The following is a 21,359-nucleotide window of genomic DNA, read 5'->3' as shown; positions in this document are numbered from 1 at the left end:
GCCATACCGTTACAGATGTTTCAGCTTCTGCAGTAAGAACTCAAACGATATTTTCAAGAACGTTGATATTTTTAGCATTTTGTAACTCTAGTGACCATTATTGGCTGTGAGAAATTAGATACCTTAAAAGTAGCAAATGGCAGGTTTTACAGTTATTAAATAAAGGTTTGATTCATGTGGGTTGATGGCAAAATTACAGCATATTTAACCCAACTCTTTAAATATGATTAACATAAGCTGATATTGTAGTTAAATATTTAGGTGATGTGCAAGACATTTTTTCTCATGGATTCCTGATATTGTTGTCATTTTCTGGAAATATCACCAATTTATATCACACATACCTATAAACCTGGAAGAACTCTCTTTTCTTTTAATTTCTCCTATTCATATAGGGGAGGATTAAAATTATGCTAAATTTTTTATAAGTCTAATATCAATAAATGAATATTTAATGAAAGACAAAACAGGCAGACAAAACAGGCATACAGAACAAACCAGTTTCAACAGCTGTGAACAGGTTTTCATTTAGTGCATGACACACTTACCCAGGATTCTCAAATCAAAGCAATTAGATATGTTATGAAAAGAGGACTATGACTACGAATGCTTTATACTTATGCGTATAAAGTAGACTTTTTTTCTATATAATCCATCAGTTGTGAGGTGTTCTTTCACAACCCCTAAAGGATTGTTCCTTTTCATTTTAGTCAGCCAAAGCAGCTGGGTCTTTATAGCTGCAAAATGTTTGCTTACGACCAACCGCTGTTCTCTACACCACTTTTCATCATTAACAAATATTTTATTTTTCACTATTGCTCCATGCTTGTCATAACTTGTTGAGGAGCAATGCCGTAACATGTATCCAAATTATCAATGACTCCTTTGTCTCTTCTGACCTGATTCCTCCCGTGATGTATGCCTAGGAAGGTGTTCTGCACTCTGCAGAAGACCTCACAGACTGGCAAATGTGTCTGTGCAGACACAAAAATACATCTCTAGGATTTCAGCAATAGGATGATCTCCTCAGACCTTGACGCATTTGTGGTAGTAGATTGAAGTAATTGGTTGGCCAAAATCATTCTAAAGATTTTTTTGAAGTGTGACTGAGATGTCTTACGACAGGGACATTTGATCCACTTTTGAAATGTCTCCTGAATAACCACAGCCATCTGGTTTGTAATCTGTTGCTGCAGATCTGTCAGGACCCTCAGGCTGTGATCTCATCCTCAGGGCAATGATTCTGATGAGTCTGTGGTGTTACCCTTGTCTAGCAATAATAATAACAACGCATACAATAAATACAGATTAAACATATGGACATATGCATCTGATACTGTGTGACTGTGGAAGTTCATCAGGTTCATGACAGTCTATCACTAGACATGAGACTGCTTGGGAATCCCAGGTCCTGCAGAGAGAAAAAAATCACAGCACAGCATCAGAGCTCAGAAATTGAATGAAGTGAGCTTTGCTAATGTATAGTAATACTTATTTATGAAAGATATTTTAAATCAACCACCCAATTATTTCATTTATTTAGAATTGCAACATGCTTTTACCAGATGGTGTTTCATATCGGGTCAAAAAATAACGAAGAAATTTGGCGTTCGAACTAACTAACAAGAAAAGATGAGTGAGTAGGGATTTAAAATTTTTTATAGCTTTTTCTTTTTTTTTTCCCCTAAAATCAAGCTTTTGTCATGTTCTTTTGAGTCTCTTCCCTGTGGATTTATTTGTATTTATTTCATTTTTGTCACACCTTATTAGAAGGTTAGAAAGATAATTTACAATGTGGTAAAAAAAATGCCCAATTCCTAGAGAAGTGTAGACTTAAATAATTTGTCCTTTCCTTTTTTGGAGTATTTATTAGGCATATTCAAGAGGTTTTATCAGTGGCTGGGGATGGAAGGAGGAGATTTGTAATTGCCAGGAGAAAGAAACAGCTTTTTGAAGAAATTCCTTCAAAGCTCATTATGTCCTGTTTTACTATTGGCGATGTTTTGTTCCTGTCTTGAATAGAAATGTAGGTTTTGTTAGAAGTGCTGGACAAATAAATCCTGGAGAGCTGTGGTTCACACTCATTAGCAGTGCATCAACACGAGTTGATTTTGTTATCCCAGAATACAAGAACTATTCTTATATTTCTTTTTTTTTTCCTTTTTTTTTTTCCCCTCTACAGTCCTTGTAACAGTCTCAACTTTCATTGGTGTCATGGTAGTGGTAAACAGATCATTGACTTTAACTTGAACTAGCATGGCCACTGGTAGTTTTTATAAGTTTTCAGGTTTAAACAACAATTGATTCCTGAAATATTTGCCTAATTAAGAAATAAAAGATTGAGCTTGAGCCCCTTAATTCAGTAGGTCATGGTCTCAATGAACTCTGTTTGAATCTCAAATATTCCAAAGATAATTAGGTTTGGACTTCAATGAGTATGTCACAAGTGACTGGTTTTGCATTTCCTACCCATCATTTCAGACAGCTGTTACATTCTTTCAAGTGTTTTAAGTCTTCTACCAAATATTACCAATATTCTTATGAATCAGGTACATCACTTGAAATAAAATTTTTTATTTTGAAGATTGATTTTAAAAAGTGACTTTACATGAAAATGTAGTATCTCCCACGAGAATGGATATTCTCAGAGAAATGAGAAGTTTTAGTCCAACTTTAGTATTTTAGAGAGGAAAACTTTCTCTATAGGCCTTTGATCCATGTTAAATAGATCAAAGGTACAGTTCTTCCTTGAATGGTTCTTTTCTTCTCAGGTTAAAATGCTCATTTTCCTCAACCATACACTTAGAAATTGCTAGTCACTCTGGCTTTATGCTTCTGTGGCAAGCAAGACCCAAATGAAAAAAAACCCTGTGCCTAAGATCCAGGAAATGAAGGATTGCAACCTGTCTTTTGCTATGCTAGAATCTAAAGCCAGATATATGATACAAATACTCTAGTGGAATATGAAGGTAAAAGAAGAGATAATCTGATGTATACAGATGCTAGCAGTCAAAACCACTCAAGCTGTACTGAAATGTCCTTTGCACCTGGCACTGGAGGTGTTAGCCATGCCAGTTCAGTCCCCCAGCACAGACAGATGTTCTTGTTGTACCACTTCTTGTGTGTAATATTTAGGTTTCTGTTTAGCTTGGCATGGCACACATAAATACTGTACTCCAAAGGCCACCCATTTATTAGTGCACCTGCATTTTTGCTTTCTTTAATTTAATTCCCTTTGTATATTGCATTCCTCTTGTGCTGCTGATCCCAGTGCAAAGTAGTGTTATGGAAAAGAAAATGCAGCTAGCATTACAATGCATGAATTACAGTGATCAAAAATACTTTTCAAAATCAAGCACATAGTATATTATACAAGTAAGGCTGAATTTTCAGATGCCTCAAATATGTAAATTTGAACTTGCTTCTTGTACACAACCTTATTTATGTTGCTTTATAATTAGTATTCTGAAAGCATGTACCATAAAGTGGTTACCATAGCAATAGGCCTGTATAAACAGAGCACCTAACAGTCATACTTGAAACATGGATGTAGTCCTTTTGACGTTACTCAATATTCATGCTTAAATGATTTGTTGGGCAGAGACCAAAATTAAGGTCCTTCAAAAATTTGTTTTAGAATTTTGTTGAATGTAGCCTAGAAGGTAAAAATTGCAAGAATATGCGTGAACAATCTTCTGTCCTTCCAGATGAATTTCCATATGTAACCAAAAAACAACCCTCCCACCCTTACTTTTCGGTATTCAACTTCTCAAGTTCATATGTGTCTGAATGGAAAAAAAGTAATCCTATATACATACTATTTCAGCTTTGGCCCCAATGCCTAGAAAAGGAATTTAAACAAAGATATATAATAAAGATGAATTAGTGAAGTTAGAAAGCAAAGATAATTTCCTGAATGTGTCAACCAACATCACAATGCCAGTAAGTAACTGGAAGGCTCGTCCACCTTCTGGAACTATCTGAACATAGCTGGTCAGGAATTACTGCAGCAGAACTACTTTCAGGAACTCAGATGTGAGGACTGTTATTTGGAGTAGGATTGTCATATTCATGTTTAGTGTAGTCCAGTCTGAAAACAACTAACATGTATGTTTTCACATAACTCTGATCTCATTATCTGTTTCTCATGTAAGAGAAACATACTCTCCATCCTTCAGAAAAAAAAAGTGAGAGTGAAAAATGAGAATGAAAATAAGATGAGAATAATCTCTTTAGTTTTCTAGGTCTCCTATTTTGTATTAAAATCCTTGAGAATATATTTTTCTTACCATATCAAATCTCTCTAAGGCAAATCCATTCAGTGGAGATTTTCAGCACAGGATCGTGGGAGGAGTTAGCTCTGGCTAAAGACTTTGCTTCTGTATTTCTCAGATACCTGAAATGTTGTGAGTGGTATTATAGTTCAGATCACTTTTTTTAGTGAAAGATTGTGGCCTTCCTTTTGTGGCAGAATACCATAAAAAATAAATTGTAACCAGATCCAGGTTTTTTTGTAATTAATCTTTTCTTTTCTTGTTTGGAATTAAATAAAGTTTCTTTTTTCTATGTTATGTTGTTCAGAACTGGATCACTAAAAATAACTTGAGTCTTGCTACTGTGACACTTGTGGCTGACTCTGGTCTTTTTGTCCTTGAGAAAAAATTTGGAAGTGTTCTGTACTTGATCACAGTTATGGAAATAGCTTTTTCTTCCTATTGTGTTGTAAGTAACTGTTGACAAAAGAGATTGAAAAATATCTTTATGTCAGTCATTAATATCTGAAATATTGAAAGGTATAATAAGGTATTTATTTTTGCTTTTTTTGTGGTCCTTTGAAATGTTGTTCCATGTAAAGCACATCAAATACATTTTCTTGCAGCACTATTAGAGGTAACTTTCCCCTATGGTTTCTCCAATAAAAAATGATTTCAGCATATCCTGGATGTCTTGTGAACCAGTAATAGTACAAAAAACATGGAATATTTAGCAATGTGTGTGGTTCAGGTAGGAAGAAAAATATCTGCAATTGTCTTTATGTAACAAGATTAGATAGCAGAGACCAAAACCCCCAATGACAACTAATGAGAACAGAATAAATGCAAGGAAAATAAGACCTGTGAGAATCTACTCACGTACTTGGAGCTCAGTCCTGGAGGTAACAAGCAAACTTGTCGCCCACCAAACAATGAGCAAGTAGAGGTTGTATCACTTCTGCAGGCCTTAGCCTCCACAAAGAAGTTAACATGGGGTAACTTTGAGTGGTAGATTTAGCAGAGCTCCTATGTTGACCAAGCTAACTTGTCTCCCAAGATTCTTCTTGGTGACAACAGAAAAATATGCTTCTCCAGAAAAACAGACCTCTTAGACTCTTCCTCTGAATCACTGTCAGGAGAAAATTCTAAGCTTTCTTCAATTCTCCATATATAAGTTTCTAACACCAATAGATTTCCTCTCAAGATACCATCCTTTCGTGTGCTTCTTCTGTTGCTCCTTTGTCAAACTTGTCAGCCCACTGGAAATGTTCTGGAAATCCTAGGCCACCTCAGACAACACCAAATACATTTAGTTTTGTGGGAAACTAAATAAAAGCTTCTTTAATTTCACTGACTGCGGGAAGTTTAAGAAGACACTGTGATTTACATAGATGCCCCAGGGTTCACTGGATTTGACTTCATTCAATTTCCTGATGCTCCTTCTGTGCAAAGAGAAGATCTGAGCAATGTTTATAATGGAAACTGCAATCCAAAGTGTGATTGTAGCATTTATTTAACTAAAATTACCCAGATGCTGAGGGAGTGAGGGGAAAGACACTTAGGAGGCAAACCAGCCACTGAGAACTTGGAGTCTCAGCAAGCTCAATACACTGTATCAATGCCATGACTGCTATTTTCTTTCCTGTTATTACTTATTCAAATAATCACCTTGGATATTTCTACCATGCTGAAGATGCCCTCCCCAGCTGCAGTAGAAATATGTAACTTATAATGCTTTACCACAGGCATTTTACACCATCATAAATGATTAGAAGTAATCTATGAGACATCTCACTGATGTTCAGAATACTTTCCTGAGTTAGGTTCTTGGTTCATAAGTAAATACTGCTGTTGGTCAAACCAGTATCCATTCTGCATAGTGTGGTCTCCAAACACCAAGGAATACTAGCATGGTAGAGGAAAGAAATGGAATTGGTTCTCATGAAGACGAAGAGGAATGAAGATCATCTCTGAGGGTTTCTGAAGTCTTGTAGCAAAATCGCTACTACTTTAATCAAAAGGAGTTTTAATACTCATGTAAATGGAATGAACATTTCCTTGTGGCAGATAATTGAAAAACTTTGGTGGATAAATATAGGGATAATGCCATTACTGGAGTTTGCTACTCTGCAGAAAGGGAATATTTATCCCCTCTTAGTACTAGTCCTCCTAGAAATGTACAAATCAAAGCTGGTTTTCATTGATCAGATTTCTACATTTCCATCAATATTACTGTATTTTTCTTTTCTAAGCTGTGGCGTTTTTATACGCTAATCAAATATCCAATATTACTAGGAGCCATTTAAAGTGAATACCAGAACTACTAAGGAGTAATTTGAGAATTAGATCTATTTTTGTTAGTTGAAATGATCTTGACTTGCTCATATTGTATTGTACCTGATGCTTAGTAATATGATAGTACTGATACAAATAGAAAGATATCCGGTTTGAAATTCTTAAATATCTGTTTAAAGTGGTGAGCCATCCAAGCACATTAAAATTCCATTTTCCCCCATACAAGTGTTTGCTGCAGATGACCCCCACTGATCTTAAATATATTTCTGTATCTGTAACTGAATAGAGGTTTTCCGTACAGCATGTTCTAATGGTACTCTGGCCTTTAGCCAACAAGGCACTGAATAAGGCTATTTTTAAAATACAGAAACTGGGAACAGCTGCAGCAATCAAATTTGATAAAAACAGAGAGGAACTTTGCTTTTTTTTTTTTTTTTAAATGGTTTGTCCAAGTTTAGACTCCTTTCATAGAACGGCTTTTGTTCTGTTGGATGAAGGGGGTATAAGAGTAACACACTGAAATCCTTTTGAACAAATAACTTTTAAAAGAATACAGATTAAAATAATAGAGAACTTTTTGGTGCAGCAGCATGTTCGATGCAATTGTACCTCAAACTATTGAAAGAATAAATCCATTAAAAAGAATGCATTTTATCTGGCAAACTTTACCATAAAAGGCTTATACATAATGCTCTCCCAAACTGGAAGTTGAAATCTCTTGTTTCAAATTTTGAACATCTAAATGTTGGTATTTGGGGGTAGTTTCTAGGTGGAAGTGATTTAATTTGAATTCTTGGGGGTGGGTTGGATTTGGCTGTTGGGATTCTTTTTTCTTTCCTTCTTTTACCATTAATGAAAAAAGTTTCTATGAAGAACTCTCCTGTCCTTCCCCATGCTAAGCTGGGAAAAAAAAATAAGTTCACTTAAGGAAAAGTTTTACAAAGGCCTTCTGTGCACATAAAAAGTTTCATTAAATATTTAATTATAAGGACTGATTCTTCTTTGTTTGTCCTCCTGCTTTTTGGGGAAAACTTGTCATTCTGTGATTAATGAGTGTCAGAAGATGACTATGTACACAGAAAAAATCCATTACACAATAGTAGGCTGAATTGTATCTGTTAAATGATTCCATCTGAGGATAGAGTCTCTGTGATAGACTGATGCAGGGCACGGGATACTGGGTGAGATTCAGGTTACACTGAAATCATTAAGAGTTATGCCACTGAATTCAGCAGAGATAGGATTTTATTGACTGTGTTCATTTTAAGTGTCAAAGCTAGCACCTTTGAATTCTTACTCCAACAGAGCTAGTTAGTGCATCATCAGTTCTGATGGTGGAGCAAAAATCTACTGAATTTCTCACATCATATGAATGTATATCATATGTGTGTATGTCCACAGAGGTATAAAATGTGTATGCACTTTTGTGTTTATGTATATAAAATATTTACTTAATTTATTATCACCATATCTGAGTATCTCTCCAGGGTGAGAATTACAGCAGTGATATACTTTCCTTCAGCCTGAAAGGCAGGCTTAGCTTGTTTTGATTTGTTTTAAAAACAGGAAAACAAAATATGAAGAATAAAGACTAGAGAATCAATACTGGCATGAAATAGATGTGTAGATCCACCTGAGATTTTTAATGTTTACAAGCAAACTCAGCAATGCAAAATACTTGAAACTGGGTCAAATACTATAGATATAGGACTTGATGTATATCTTTGAATTCAACATTAAGAAGGAAAACAGACTTTTGAAAACAGAAGGTTTAAATTCAGGATTTGCTGATTTATTTCCTGTCTCTGCCACAAACTTCACCTGTGATCTTGGTCGGTTCTGCAAACTCATGTGCTTAACTTTATGTGGTAGAAATAATATTATGACTCTTGTGGGTCTACACACAATATATACAGCTGAATATGAGAACAAATATTTTGCAGGACCTAAACATATATGTGTACAATTTTTACTTTGTAAAATGGACATAATAATATTTTCCCCCAATTCTTTGTCTGTTATATTTGTCTATAAATTCTTGGGTAGGAAAACTGCTTTTGTATATGTCTGTGAATCAGTAACAAAACAGAGCCTTGACATCATCTGGACCATGTACAACACTGATATAAACAATAATAAATATTGTGACATGTTACTTCAGGTAGCTTCTCCAAAGGAAGACATAACAAAACCCAGGATGTACAGATTGCACATGATTTACTGTTTACACGTTTTTAGTATTTTTTGCAACAGTAGTCCCTATCCTTGCATATGTAAGCAGCCCCACATTCTGCATAAAGGGTAACTGGAGATTTAATACATACTGTGTTCTAGGAAGATACTGAAACATTCATGAGGTGAAGAGCGTTGAGCTTGGGAGTTTTTCAAGGATCCTCTGGCATCATACCAGCTTTCAAATTCTTGTCCAGTGTTTTAACTTGAACCAAAAAATTTCCAGCGTGATGGTTACTAGGGTTTGATTACAGTTAGTAAGATATGGAGCCCCTTCTCTTTGAAGACAAACTGCTGCCAGAGACAGATTTACCACTGACCAACAGTGTTTTTATGCAAATGTGCCTGAGTGAGTGCAGTAACCCCAAGTTATAATAGAGTCATTCAATCTCTTGCCAGGACAGCAATATTTATATATTGCGAAGATAAATTGGATATCAAAACCAGTTCCATTACAGGGAAAGTTCTCTATGTAAATCAGTTATTTCTAATCACACCATGCTTCTTCTCACCCCCCCACCCCATTTTACTTTCCTTGCTTTATCTTCATAGATGAATTCCAAATGCGTTTTTCTCCTGCATGTTCACTTTGAATATTGAAGCATTCAGCTAATGCCAAGCTAATGGATAATGTAAACTCCTCACTACGAAACTTTAGTCTCCAAGCGTGTTTCTTCATGCCTCAGGGAAGGGCTATACAAGGCTTATATTCACATACAGTGTTTTGTCTGCCACTTGTGCAAGTTACTGTGTGAACTTCTCTTTCTCCTGATGCCTGATGGGAAGAAATGGGCAGTCAGCTCCCTAGTGACTTTATCTCCCCATCAGGAATGAGTGCAAGGGGTCAGATGCCCCTCTGCATGCTAGTCACCGTCTGCTGACAGCAGTGCTCCCCTGGGAGAGCTGGCTTTGTTTACTGACAGGGCTAATATGAGGAGACACGTGAAGTACTTTGGTTTGTGGAAAAGGGCAGGAGAGGCATGGTGCTATGAAAACATTCCCACACACTCTAATGGCTCATTCACATAGAAAACAAGCGAGAGCCTTCAGCTCTTTCACAGAGCTCAAAGTAGAACAAACAGACTGAGGAACCCCAAGGCACCAGTCAAAAAAACACTTTCCTAATGGACTAATACTGAGATGCTCTCGGTGATAGCTTACCTATCAGACTTCAGCTCTCATTTAGGCAACTAAATGACTTGGCTAGAATGAAAAACTGCTCAGTATCTGGTAGTTGCTTTTGTTCACTGTTAGGTGCTAAATTCTTCTTGAAAAATCTAACCTTCAGTTTCCTAAACTCAAACCTTCTAAAACTAGTTATAATAGGTGAAGCATGAATTGGAGAATTTCATCAATACAATCACCAATTATTTCCCTTGAGAATGAAATTTGTAGGATGCAGAAGAAATGCAACATTCCTAAAAAGAGATATGTTTTTTGCTTTATAGTTGTTAGAGACACAGATACACATTAGTGTGTAACTTTAGAATATAATTTGAGGATTGAAAGGAGGAGCTTTCTCAATTAGGTCTCAAACACAGTAGGGATACACGTCATGGAAAAGTCCACATTATAAGCTGTTTTAAGTGATGAATGATGTTTAGTGAACAGCAGTATTCACTTTTCTTCTCTAAAATTTATAAGATGTATAAGCAGTCAACAAGAACAATGATACTAGATCAACCTGCAAGTTCGTGTAGCTCAGTATCTGACTTCTAACACCAACCTGTATTACAAATAAGGCATAAGAAAGCAAACTTAAAGTGATTTTTCTCTTAAGATATCCTACTGAATATATATCATTTTTGATTTAAGGAATGTCAAAGTCTAATAGGGCATGATGGCATAACAGAGTATTATGTAAAACAGGATTTCTTGCTTGTCTAGAAGTGCTATGAAGCTCCTTGGTTCTTGCATTTTGCAAAATACTGAATTACAGTATGGCACTTACGATTTTGTCATCTTTCCTCCATTCATCTCCTTACCTCCTGAAGGCTGCTAGTCTAACTTATTTTCATACAGAAGTTGCTTCATAATTGTTACCATGTTTTTTGATCTGTTATTTCCAGTTCTTTTTATCTTTTCCTCTGCATTGCTGAATGGACTATAACTACAAACTCTATACTTTATGGATGTACCAGTTGTAATATTTGATGATCATAAATTGAGCATTGTGCTGATATTTTCATAGAACTGGCCCCAGTAACTCCACAGTATTAATTCCTGCATGATGGTATGAATTGTTTTCAGCAAAATAAACATATACAGACATATACACAGAGGCACACACACACCATATTTATTTCCAAAAGTTATATATATGTATATAACAGTCTACGTATCTATAGTTAGCTCTGTTTTCCCTCATGGACATTAAGTTGAATATATTGAACTCTCTGCCTTTGTATAGCTCCATTACTCAATACTGTAAAATTCTTAACTTTTTCTATAATTGACTTTTGTCTTTCCATTGTTGAATCCTCCGTAACGCACTACTTCTATTTCCAGATTATTTAGAGGTATATGTTGAGCAGTACAGAGGCCCGCACAGATCTTTCTGAGAAATCAGTTATAAACTTCCACCAGAATGAAGAATGACTTCCCCATTCCTATCTTTTCATTTAACAGAAGATCAGATTTCCTTTAATAGAGCTTAGTCTCTTTCAGAGTCTTTGGTGGAGACCTTTTAAGAACAAATGTCATTCATTCATTGATGTCTTGACCCTTTGTATTCAACCAGTGTACCTATACCTACAGCCATGTAACATCATCGAAGAGTGGGACTAAAATAGACATACTCCCTTTTCTAATTTTGTTCACTCTGAGTTCTTATCAAAGTCAATATATCTCAAGGATTTGTTGAAATGGATATACTATTGAAAAGCAAACATGAGGTCAAATATATTAGCGAGAGCAGGAGTGTGAACTAATGCAGTCAATAATTTCTTGTTATATTAGCTTTAGCTTTTACTGCTTCTGAAGGAAAGTTATGTCTAATTTAAGCTTGATTCTAAAAATATTCATATTTAGCCTAAAATAACTGCACTTTGGGAATGTGCCACTGCAAATGTGAAGTTTTTAAAAAGCCTTCACTTTTTTTGGTAGATGAGAGTATTGTTCAGTTTCATCTTCCAATATTTGATATACCACATTTTTTGAGAAGTGTGGTATAGATCAAAGAGAAGGATTTGGCCCTTAGTTACCTGCTGTTACTGGCGCTAATCTCACAGCTATTGAAAAATGATGCATCAAATTTATATCGCTGCAAATGTCACTATTCTGAATCTTGCACATGTTGCCTGAGCTGTCAGAAATAAAAATCTGTTCTTAATTATTCTCCCATTTAAAAAATAATAATTTTCTAATAACCCAGTGAATAGGAATTTGATGTTTTCTTTGGCTGGAAACATTTTAATGATTTAGTACATCTATAAAGTTCTGTGTGCTTTTATAGTATAGTAGCTTTTGAAAATGAGTAGGACTTTCCCATTTAAAATCCCTGTGGCTAAAAAGAAAAGCAGAATTTGTTTAAATCTCAGTTAAGTTTAAAAGTGAGTAAAATAAGGAAAACATTTCAAGAAAAAATAATTCAGTTGAAAGCCAGATATATAAAATTGGGGTTATGTATGTTACAGGGATGCAAAGTATAAAAATGTATATTTAGAATTAATCATATTGTATATTTTAACCTTTTGTCTATCTTAATGTTTTCTCTTAATAGTAAAAATAGTGTTTATTTTTTTTCTTCACCAATTTATATGGAACTATGATGAGGAAATGAAAATAGCAGAGAATATTAAGAAAGTGTAAGAATAAAAATGAAGGCCTTGGATAGTACCAGATTTTCTAGTTGGAAGCAGAATTATCCAGACCATAAATCCTATTTGCTTTTAATATTTTTCCCCCATCACAGTACTTCTTTCAGTTAATTACCTTCATTGAAAGCCCAAAGAAGTGAACGGAAAAGACTCCCATTGAAACTTTGGAATAGCCTCATAAATATGATTGTTAGCATGCAATTCTACCTTCATTAAAGGTGGAAGGGTTTAAAATATACAGAGTAATGTGCTCTCCTTCATTTTTTTTTCAATGTGATGATAGACTAACATTTTAGCTCCTTGCTGTGCTTCACGGAATAATGCACCTTTTGGAAACAAGAACATTGACAGCCGATTCATAAAATGCACATATTATACAGCTAAAAAAAGAAACACTTCTTTTTCTTGTCCATTTGGTCTTGGAAACGTGTATTTACACAGGAGCATAAAAAACATTTCATACAAAACACACTAGTTGATTCTGGATAATATTTTTTTACCTTGCTTGATTGCTTCTCAAACCAGGCTGCTATATTACTGTTTAGGTTTCTGTTTGTACCTGAAATTCTAGACAGAATTTGTCCTTGCTCCTTGAAGTCAAGCAAACAAATATTTATTTTACCAGATATATTATTTATTTAAATAGTTTTTGAACTTTAATGCCAAAGTGCTATGTAGTCAAAAAGCAGTGTGAAACAAAAATGTATAATTGAGTGCAAATAAACACTACAGTGTTCAGTGTATAGTAACTGATAGAAGGTATTTTTCTCCCTTTTTGCATTGCATCTGTGTGCTAATTAAGACAACAATCAAATGCAAAAAATAAAAAGCAGTCTCATAATAATAATGCATACACACGAAGGCTGAATTGGAGTTGTACAAATCATCTGGAATGTGATTTGTATAGGAAAATTCAATAGGGTCTGGCATTTTCTTTAGAGATTTTAAGTACCTGTTGAAAGAATGGACAGCACAAATTTCTGAACTGCGGCATGTCATTCTGTGTGGGTCAGGTGAACAAAGTGAAGGAACCTCTCCTATTTTCCATATAATTAAAGTATTTTTTCATTATTTATGTATTAAAATAAACCATGGATAAAATTATTGTATTTTAGAATCATTTTGGTCAGGATATTTCAGGATGGTGTGACAGCAGGCCCAGTTATGTCCAACCTTAACGCTGCAATCACTTCTTAGGAATAATCATTTTTGCTAATTCTGTTCTCCACATCTTTTATGATCAGCTTATTTTCTGACAATTCTAACTAGTCAAGATGATTGCTGTCAAAATGTTGTCTAGACAAAATGTGTTCTTTTCAACTTTTTGCAGATCTGAGTGACCAGCTTATGGAAGTGGTTGGTCTGGAAGGAGCCATGGAGATGGGACAGATATACACTGGTCTGAAAAGTGCTGGAAGACGTCTTGCCCAGTGCTCATCTGTTGTCATCAGGTATTATCAAATCTGTTGGTATGTGTGAGCTGGTGACGGTGCAGTATGCTAATGTGGTTTATCATTTCTGAGCTAAAAGTGGCCAGAACATTCACAATAAGGACTGGAAAAAAGAGAGGTGGTCAATTCTTTCTCAGTGAAGAATTCTTTAGGAAGAATTTTCCAAAATTTATTAAAACCATAAAGCCTACAATTATAAGCCTAATATGAGCATAAAACAGAAGAGTAACAATAAAAACTTTAAGAAAATAAGTAAGATTTCCCAAAGTACATTTTATTGAGACTCTCCTCAAGGACTGAGTGGTGTTGACTTAAAAAGTACTCTCTCATATGGATGCAGAAGAGAAATAAGGTCATAGGGGTATTCTAACCTTCTCTAGATACCAAGAGATAATTCTTATAATCCCACATCAACAGGACCACAACTGCGAAAGATTCAAGCCCTTCCAGAACTATAGAGTAAGAGTTCATTAAACATTCTTCCCTCCCTCTATTTATGGCCATAAGTGACAGTGGATAAATCCATGAACTGTTCGCCATTTTCATATAATATCCAAACCAGAATTTCCATTGACCAACATGAGTGCTCAGTTGACTAACTTTTCCATTATTAGGTTTATCCATTCCATGTTATTTCTAATAGTCTTGAATGCAAACTATTATAATGCAGAAATACAGAGAGAGAAAACTAAAACTAAACAAAACTAGAGAGAGAATACTGTCTGTATCTTTATGTTAAAATCAGCACCCCTTTACTATCAATTTAAATTTATAGCATGGTATAGACTGAATATAGTACAAGCTTCATTCTCTGTGAGTGTTCTAACTCAGAGACAGACACAATATAAAAACATATTTTATAGTTCTAATAAGTGGTGATTATAGACCTAAAATTTATTCCTTGTTTCCTTTATAGTTTTATAATATACAGAATGATATATAAAGAGTCTAAATTATAAAAAATAGTACAAATTCCTCTGTCTTTACAGTTAATAAAGTTTATTCCTGAACTTCTTGTGTAATTCACTCTTTATTTCACAAATTAGACTCTTCTCCCATGAAAGAGTAGCATCTTACTAACAATATGTGTGAATGTTTGCCATATTTTTGCTTTGTGTATTGAAAATCAGGCTAAACCTACTAAGTTAACTACATTACCTTTGTAAGCACATTGGGTCATACTGGAAATTACATAGCAGTTGAGAAGTAAATGAGGATTATATCTGTACACCATCACATATATGCCTTTTTAATAAATACATTTATCAATTTTGTTGAGTTTCTTTTTCTTACATTATGAAATTTGTCCCTTTAGAACCAGCAAGTCTCTGCCTATGCAGATAGATGGGGAACCTTGGATGCAAACTCCTTGCACGGTAACTGCAACTGATTTTTTAACTTTCTCTTCTTTTTCAATGAGAGAAGGAATTTTTTTTTTTTTCATTTAAAAGACAACCATTTTCATTAGCATTAACTCAATTTACTCAAATAAAATCTTCACACACTGTTTTTATATACTTCAATAATCTCTGCATTTTCAATTTATCATTCTGTTTTTAACCACAGATTAGAATGGAATAAAAAGGCATTTATTTCGGAAATTTGAAAAATACTTGAAGGGTGCAGTCTCAGCATCCTTTTAGCTAATGTAATAATTTATTTATGATGATGTATCAGATTTAGAGTCTCTATTGCGGAGGAAAATTCAATGTTTGTTTTGATGCTAAAGTGTGTAAAGTAACTAATTATTCTTAAAAATTTAGGAAGATTATCTATTGTATTTTTAAGAGTTCATATCAAGAAAGTTTTATTTAAATCTGAAATTTTAACTGTGCTTATTAAATTATACAGTAGAACTATTATTTTTTAAGTCCTTACAGTTTAAAGGCAAAATAAAGGAAATTAATTGGTTTCTTGTTTCAGTGCCCACACATATGAAGTGAAGGCAGGTAAACATCCGTCTGGATCGGTTAGGATGATATAGGATAGGAGCTTGCTCAGAGAAGGTTCTTTGAGTAACTGTTTACAGACATCACAAGAAAAGTGGTATCTGTAAGAAGTCTCCATTTTCATCTCTCTCCAGTAAATTATAGAGGCTAACCAAGCATTTGGAGATGTTGAAGAAATCCAAGCTCTTTACTGTTGTGTGTAATCTTAATAACATATTTTAATATACATTTCTACTAATTTTATTTCCCTAAAGAAGACATATTTTTAAGTAGATCAATTGCTGTAGCTTTGCAGCTTGCACATATGACAAAACAGAAATGTGAAGAGGAAGAAATCCCACTACAGATGAGAGCAATTCTCAAAAAAAAAAAGGGTACTGGATCGCTTTCATGAGCATTATGTCTGTAGTAGAATTAAAAACTACACATAAAAGTAAAGGGAGTACCTTCAGTAAGGTGCTAACAGGTATGTAGCTGATAATATATGGGTTAGAATCACAGAAGAGGGTCATGATAGTTCATGTTTACCAGGTACACCATAGTGTACAGCTGAACAGCATGAAGAATGCCTGAACTATCATTCTCTATGGAAGTGCTCAGATTCTGCAATATGAGGAGAACCGTATGAACACCTACCATACCAAGGCAGAACAGTGGGGATTTTATTGCAGGAAACCTTTTAGAGTTAAGAGATATCATCTTCACCTCTTCTACAGTGATGGCTCAGTGCAGAGCAACAGTACTGAACCAAGTAGTTACTTGTTCAAGAAAAAGACATGTAATTTTTCAGTTGCCAGATTACAGAAGAGAACTTATGGAGAGATGCTGGCAATAACGTGCTTTTTTTGTCTTGATTGCTTGCTCTGTGCAAAATCCCTGCTATCTGATTGATAATGCTAGCAGAAGCTGCCTGCGTGACTGAGGACAAACCTGAAAAAAGAAACAGTTCTTACATTTCAATTACTGACCTGAGGAAATAGTAAATTATTACTGGTAATTACTGCTGTCCAGTTGAAGTACTGTTTTAAAGGGGATAGAAATGGCATATACTTTTCCGTGGAACCCATTCTTTTTGCTATACCATTGTGAAGAGAATACACTTTGCATTGTGTAAGAAAACCATGCTGTTGAATGTCCTTATTTCCTCTGAGAAGAAAATACATGAACTATTTAGCTATACCAATGCACCTCTATGAATTCCGTTACAGAAATATTATTTTATGTTATGTTATTAATTTTTCAGGCTTTTTTTTTTCTCTACTGAGGAGCTTAATTATTTATTGCAATTGCTCTTTGCATTATTGTCCATGTACCCCCCTTTGTTTTCTACATCTTAAAAAGGTAAAAACATGTATGGTCCAACCTCTTCTCTTATCACTTATTCTAACTACAGTACAGCTTTTTCTTGAAGTTCTCTACAAGGTAGCTAGGAATTACTCTGGACACAATGAGAAAGGTCGACATTAGCTTTCTCTCAATCAAAGCTTAAGATTTGATTTCTAAGCTTGTGCTTCACAGGGGCCTTTCTTTGGAAGCCAAAGCGTACTTGATGACATAAATACCAGGGTGACGTGTATCCAAACCGTAGTATGAAAAAACCTGCATAACATCAAAACAGCTCCTTACATGTAGCCAGCTACATAGTCACTTATTTGAACCTGCTAGAGCTCAAATTTCAGAAAAAAATATAAGGACACCAATATAAGAATAATGGGGTTTGTCTTCCTAGAGAAAAAACTGCAATGTTCTCCCAAAATTTCCAAGGGAGAGAGCTCTGCACGTTGTTCAGTTGCACAGATCATGTGCATCAGTGAGACACAGCAACTGAGCCTCACTCATTTTTTCTTTGATCATCTTAGGGACTTCAGAGTCATCTAAGTTCAGTAGTTTTAGGGCTGACCTATGTTACAGAAACTAAATGACAAAGAAATTCATACAATCAGCAGATGTTGAATCAAGCCTCACCCAGGCTGCAAGTGATTAAGCTCAGAAGTCCTTTTCTGATTTGCTTCAGGTTTTAATATAAATGAGAGTATTTTGCAAATGACTTTTCAAGAAATCAAATTCAACCTGATCAAAATTGTCCTACTTTCCCATGATGCCTATTAAGGTAAACAAGTTCTGCATCAAATCCGTATTATGCATGGGATGCAGCCTGCACATGCAGGCTTGGAAACGCACTTCCTGTTGAGGGAATCAACAGTTTATCTTTGCTGCTTCTCCTTTCTGACTGTAAAAAGAGATTCATACAAATAGCACGAGTTGCTGACAGCTGTCCCTTCTCATGCATACAGAGACCGTGCTATCCCAAAATGACAGTGTGAGCTCTAAGAAAATACTGTAGGATGTGATAGATAATGCAGTGATTCCCCAGAAGCTGAGATCAGTGATTTTTTTTCCTTCCTGTGATCAATTTCAGTACTCAAGAAATCATTGTGTGCTTCTTTTGACACCTTTTATGATCTTCTATTGCTCATGCACCTACATGAAAGCATCCCTACATGAAAACGAGAATACATTCCTGTAGGTTCTGTACTCACTTAAAAATGCGAATGTCTTGGTCTAAAAATTTGTCATCCAATATTATTCAGTATGTTGAACACATGCAGACCACCATGTCTAACAAAGTCACTCTGCTCTGGTATAATAAGACACAGCATCTGAGCATCAAATTGTATTGTTTTTTTACAGAGGAGCCTTTGGGAGAAGGAAAGATGATAATGCTAGTGTTATGTTAAACATCTCCTCTGATTAGCTGAGGAAGAAATTCTATCAGAGCTCTCCCAGACAAATATAGACACATGAAAGATATCTATGGTTTTACCTGGTCTCCAAAAAGATCATTAATAGTAATGAAACTTCAAAGACTCTCAAGTTAATTCAATAAACTTCAGGCTTTAGCCATCAGGATTTTTTTTAAGAAAAGTAATCTTTCAATTTAGCTACATAAATTATTAGCATTGTTTTGAAAAAATCCATAAGAATGTTCCATCTTAATTTGAAATAACTGCGATTTCAGTTCTTTCATCTATTCCTGACTTGTTTGGCATCATATCTGAAAGAGTGTCTAGCTGCTAGAAACACTAGACTAAAAGTAGAAGATGGAAATATCTATAGAAGATGCAAGAATGTTGCCTAAATTAAGAAACAAAAATGAAAATCCATAGTCAGAACTCACCTAATGGATTGCCAGTAATATAGTTTCATAGACACATCTGAAACACGTAATATTTTTAGAATTGTTTACTAATGGAAGAATTTCGAGTAAGTAATTTAATAATGAAACCCAGAATTATTATTTCAAAATATTATCATTTAAATGCCCCTTAAAAATAAGTTTTGAATGAATGGTTTCTCTCTACTTTTTCCTTTAGTCCCTAGAGATGTGATGAGCCAGAGCACAGACTGTACTGTAGTTAAATCCAGAGAGAAACAAGAACTAAACCCAAAATTAACTAAACCAAGCTTTTATTAATAATCACTATATACCAGAGCTCTGTGAGAAAACTAAAAGAAAGTAACAGATTTGCTTTTATGTAGACCCATTGGCTCCAACACCCTACAGATCGCATGAAGAAGCTGCCGCTGTATTCGAGACTCTGTATCTTCTTTCCATGCCTCTGGCTGTATTAGTATTTTCTTATCAGTTGTTTATAATGAGAGTTTAAACTCCTGTGCCTGCCGCTTTAGAGCAAAAAGGAGCTGGGTCCTAGATCTGGTGGCTGATTTCAGTAGAATATTAGCCAATTACTACATGGTTAACCCATAAATGGAAGTCAGTCCCTAGAAAAGGTTTTTGGTGTTAGAGTAAAATGCTGTATTTTTTTCCCCTTTGAGCAGCAGTGTGCATACGTTTCTGTTTCAAGGCCAAATTGATTTATTGAGTTTCTAACATTTTATTTTGCATCTGGGCATTATTTTTTGTGGTCACAGGTACACGGCATTTTAATTAGTTTTGTTTACCTATGCATATTTTTTTCTTAATTTCACAACAGTCGTTTTTGTAATTGACAAAGCAATTTACTGCATGTGTGCTTTCTGCACCCCAGACAAATCCTCTAACATGTAATGCACCTTTCTTTCCAGTTCAGATTGTTAAGAAAAGAATTAGTTGTGACTAATTGCCAATTAATTTGCAGTGGTTCTAGGGAGGAGGAGGGAAAAACAATTGCACCTACTAATTAAATTTTAAAATATTCCAAAGTGTCATCTTTAGGTATCTGTGGAATACATAATTTCCATTTTAGTTCTGCACTGGATCTGTAACAACCCTGAGCTGACAGCTCTATTAATTTAAAACCTCAATGATACCTATTAGTACAAAACATGAAAAAAATGCCATTAATCATTTATTTTAATTTTGCAGCTCTGTCATTTTCTCAGTATGTTTAAAAATTATGATGACACCATAATGTTTTCCAATCTACCTGTATGAAGGGGAAACGGATCACACTACTTAGGAGAGAGACTAGAGTATATTATTAGAGCTTAATTAATGCCAAACTGATTAGATTTGATTGCACTTTGCACAATAATATTGTTTAGAAATTTATTTATGATGTGTTGTGTAACGCTATATTTAAAACAACAAGTCTAGATCTGAGAGATTTTGTCCAAAATGTCACATAATGCAAGTCACAGGTTAATTTTGTTCAGCACTGCCTGCATTCTGTAGGTCTTATTCACATCATGATACTGCATACAATTCTTGATTGCCTACAGGAAGATAAAACTATTTGGTACTTCTGTGATATAGAGGTGTTGCATCCCTCCATTTCCTGTATGGGGAGCAGCATTTAGGCATCTTTTTGTGGGAAAACCCTCATAACCTTAAAACAACCAACATCTAAGTCCTGCTGATAACATGGAAAAAAGTGACCATAAGCTAAAACATCCAAAAGTTTTTCTTCTGGCTGTTTTTTTTCCCCTCTGTCCTTAAAATACAGTAATATGTTCTTTAACATTAATTGAAATATTATAAGCAGAGCTGATTATCTCTGTTTCCAGTTTTCTATTGTCAGTTAGCACAGTACTTTACTACCTGTATTTATACCACCATGTTCGCTGAAATAGTAAATATTTAGAAATTCCATGAAGTCAGGAGCATGAAGGTAACCAGCACATATTGTTGAAAAAGGAACATGAAAGCAAAATTGACTGACCTAAAAGACATTGTTATCACACTAAAATTATTGATGCTCACTGCATTTCATTTAGTGGATGCATTGTATTAATGTGGCTTCAAGGCATATTTTGAAACTCTGACCTGCTCCTGAAACAAATAAATGTCTGGTTTATGCATTTATAAATATTTTTAGTATAAAAAATGCAGGCTTCTCATTTATTAGAAAATTTTCCATT

General features: G+C 34.8%; 1 protein-coding gene across 10 annotated transcripts in view; it reads left to right on the top strand.

The window, feature by feature from the left end:
* Window positions 1–21,359, top strand: part of DGKB (diacylglycerol kinase beta) — a 387,634-nt gene that overhangs the window by 360,413 nt on the left and 5,862 nt on the right. For all 10 annotated transcript variants that reach the window (XM_027639264.1, XM_027639265.1, XM_027639266.1 and 7 more), the window contains 2 exons: window positions 13,929–14,049; window positions 15,365–15,425. In XM_027639264.1, the coding sequence (XP_027495065.1) occupies window positions 13,929–14,049; window positions 15,365–15,425 (182 nt within the window). The remainder of the gene's footprint in view (window positions 1–13,928; window positions 14,050–15,364; window positions 15,426–21,359) is intronic.

This window comes from Corapipo altera, unplaced genomic scaffold, assembly GCF_003945725.1.
Source record: "Corapipo altera isolate COAL_440 unplaced genomic scaffold, ASM394572v1 44, whole genome shotgun sequence".
Taxonomy (NCBI): domain Eukaryota; kingdom Metazoa; phylum Chordata; class Aves; order Passeriformes; family Pipridae; genus Corapipo; species Corapipo altera.
Note: the sequence above shows the minus strand (reverse complement) of the source record. Positions and strands in the feature narration are given on the sequence as shown.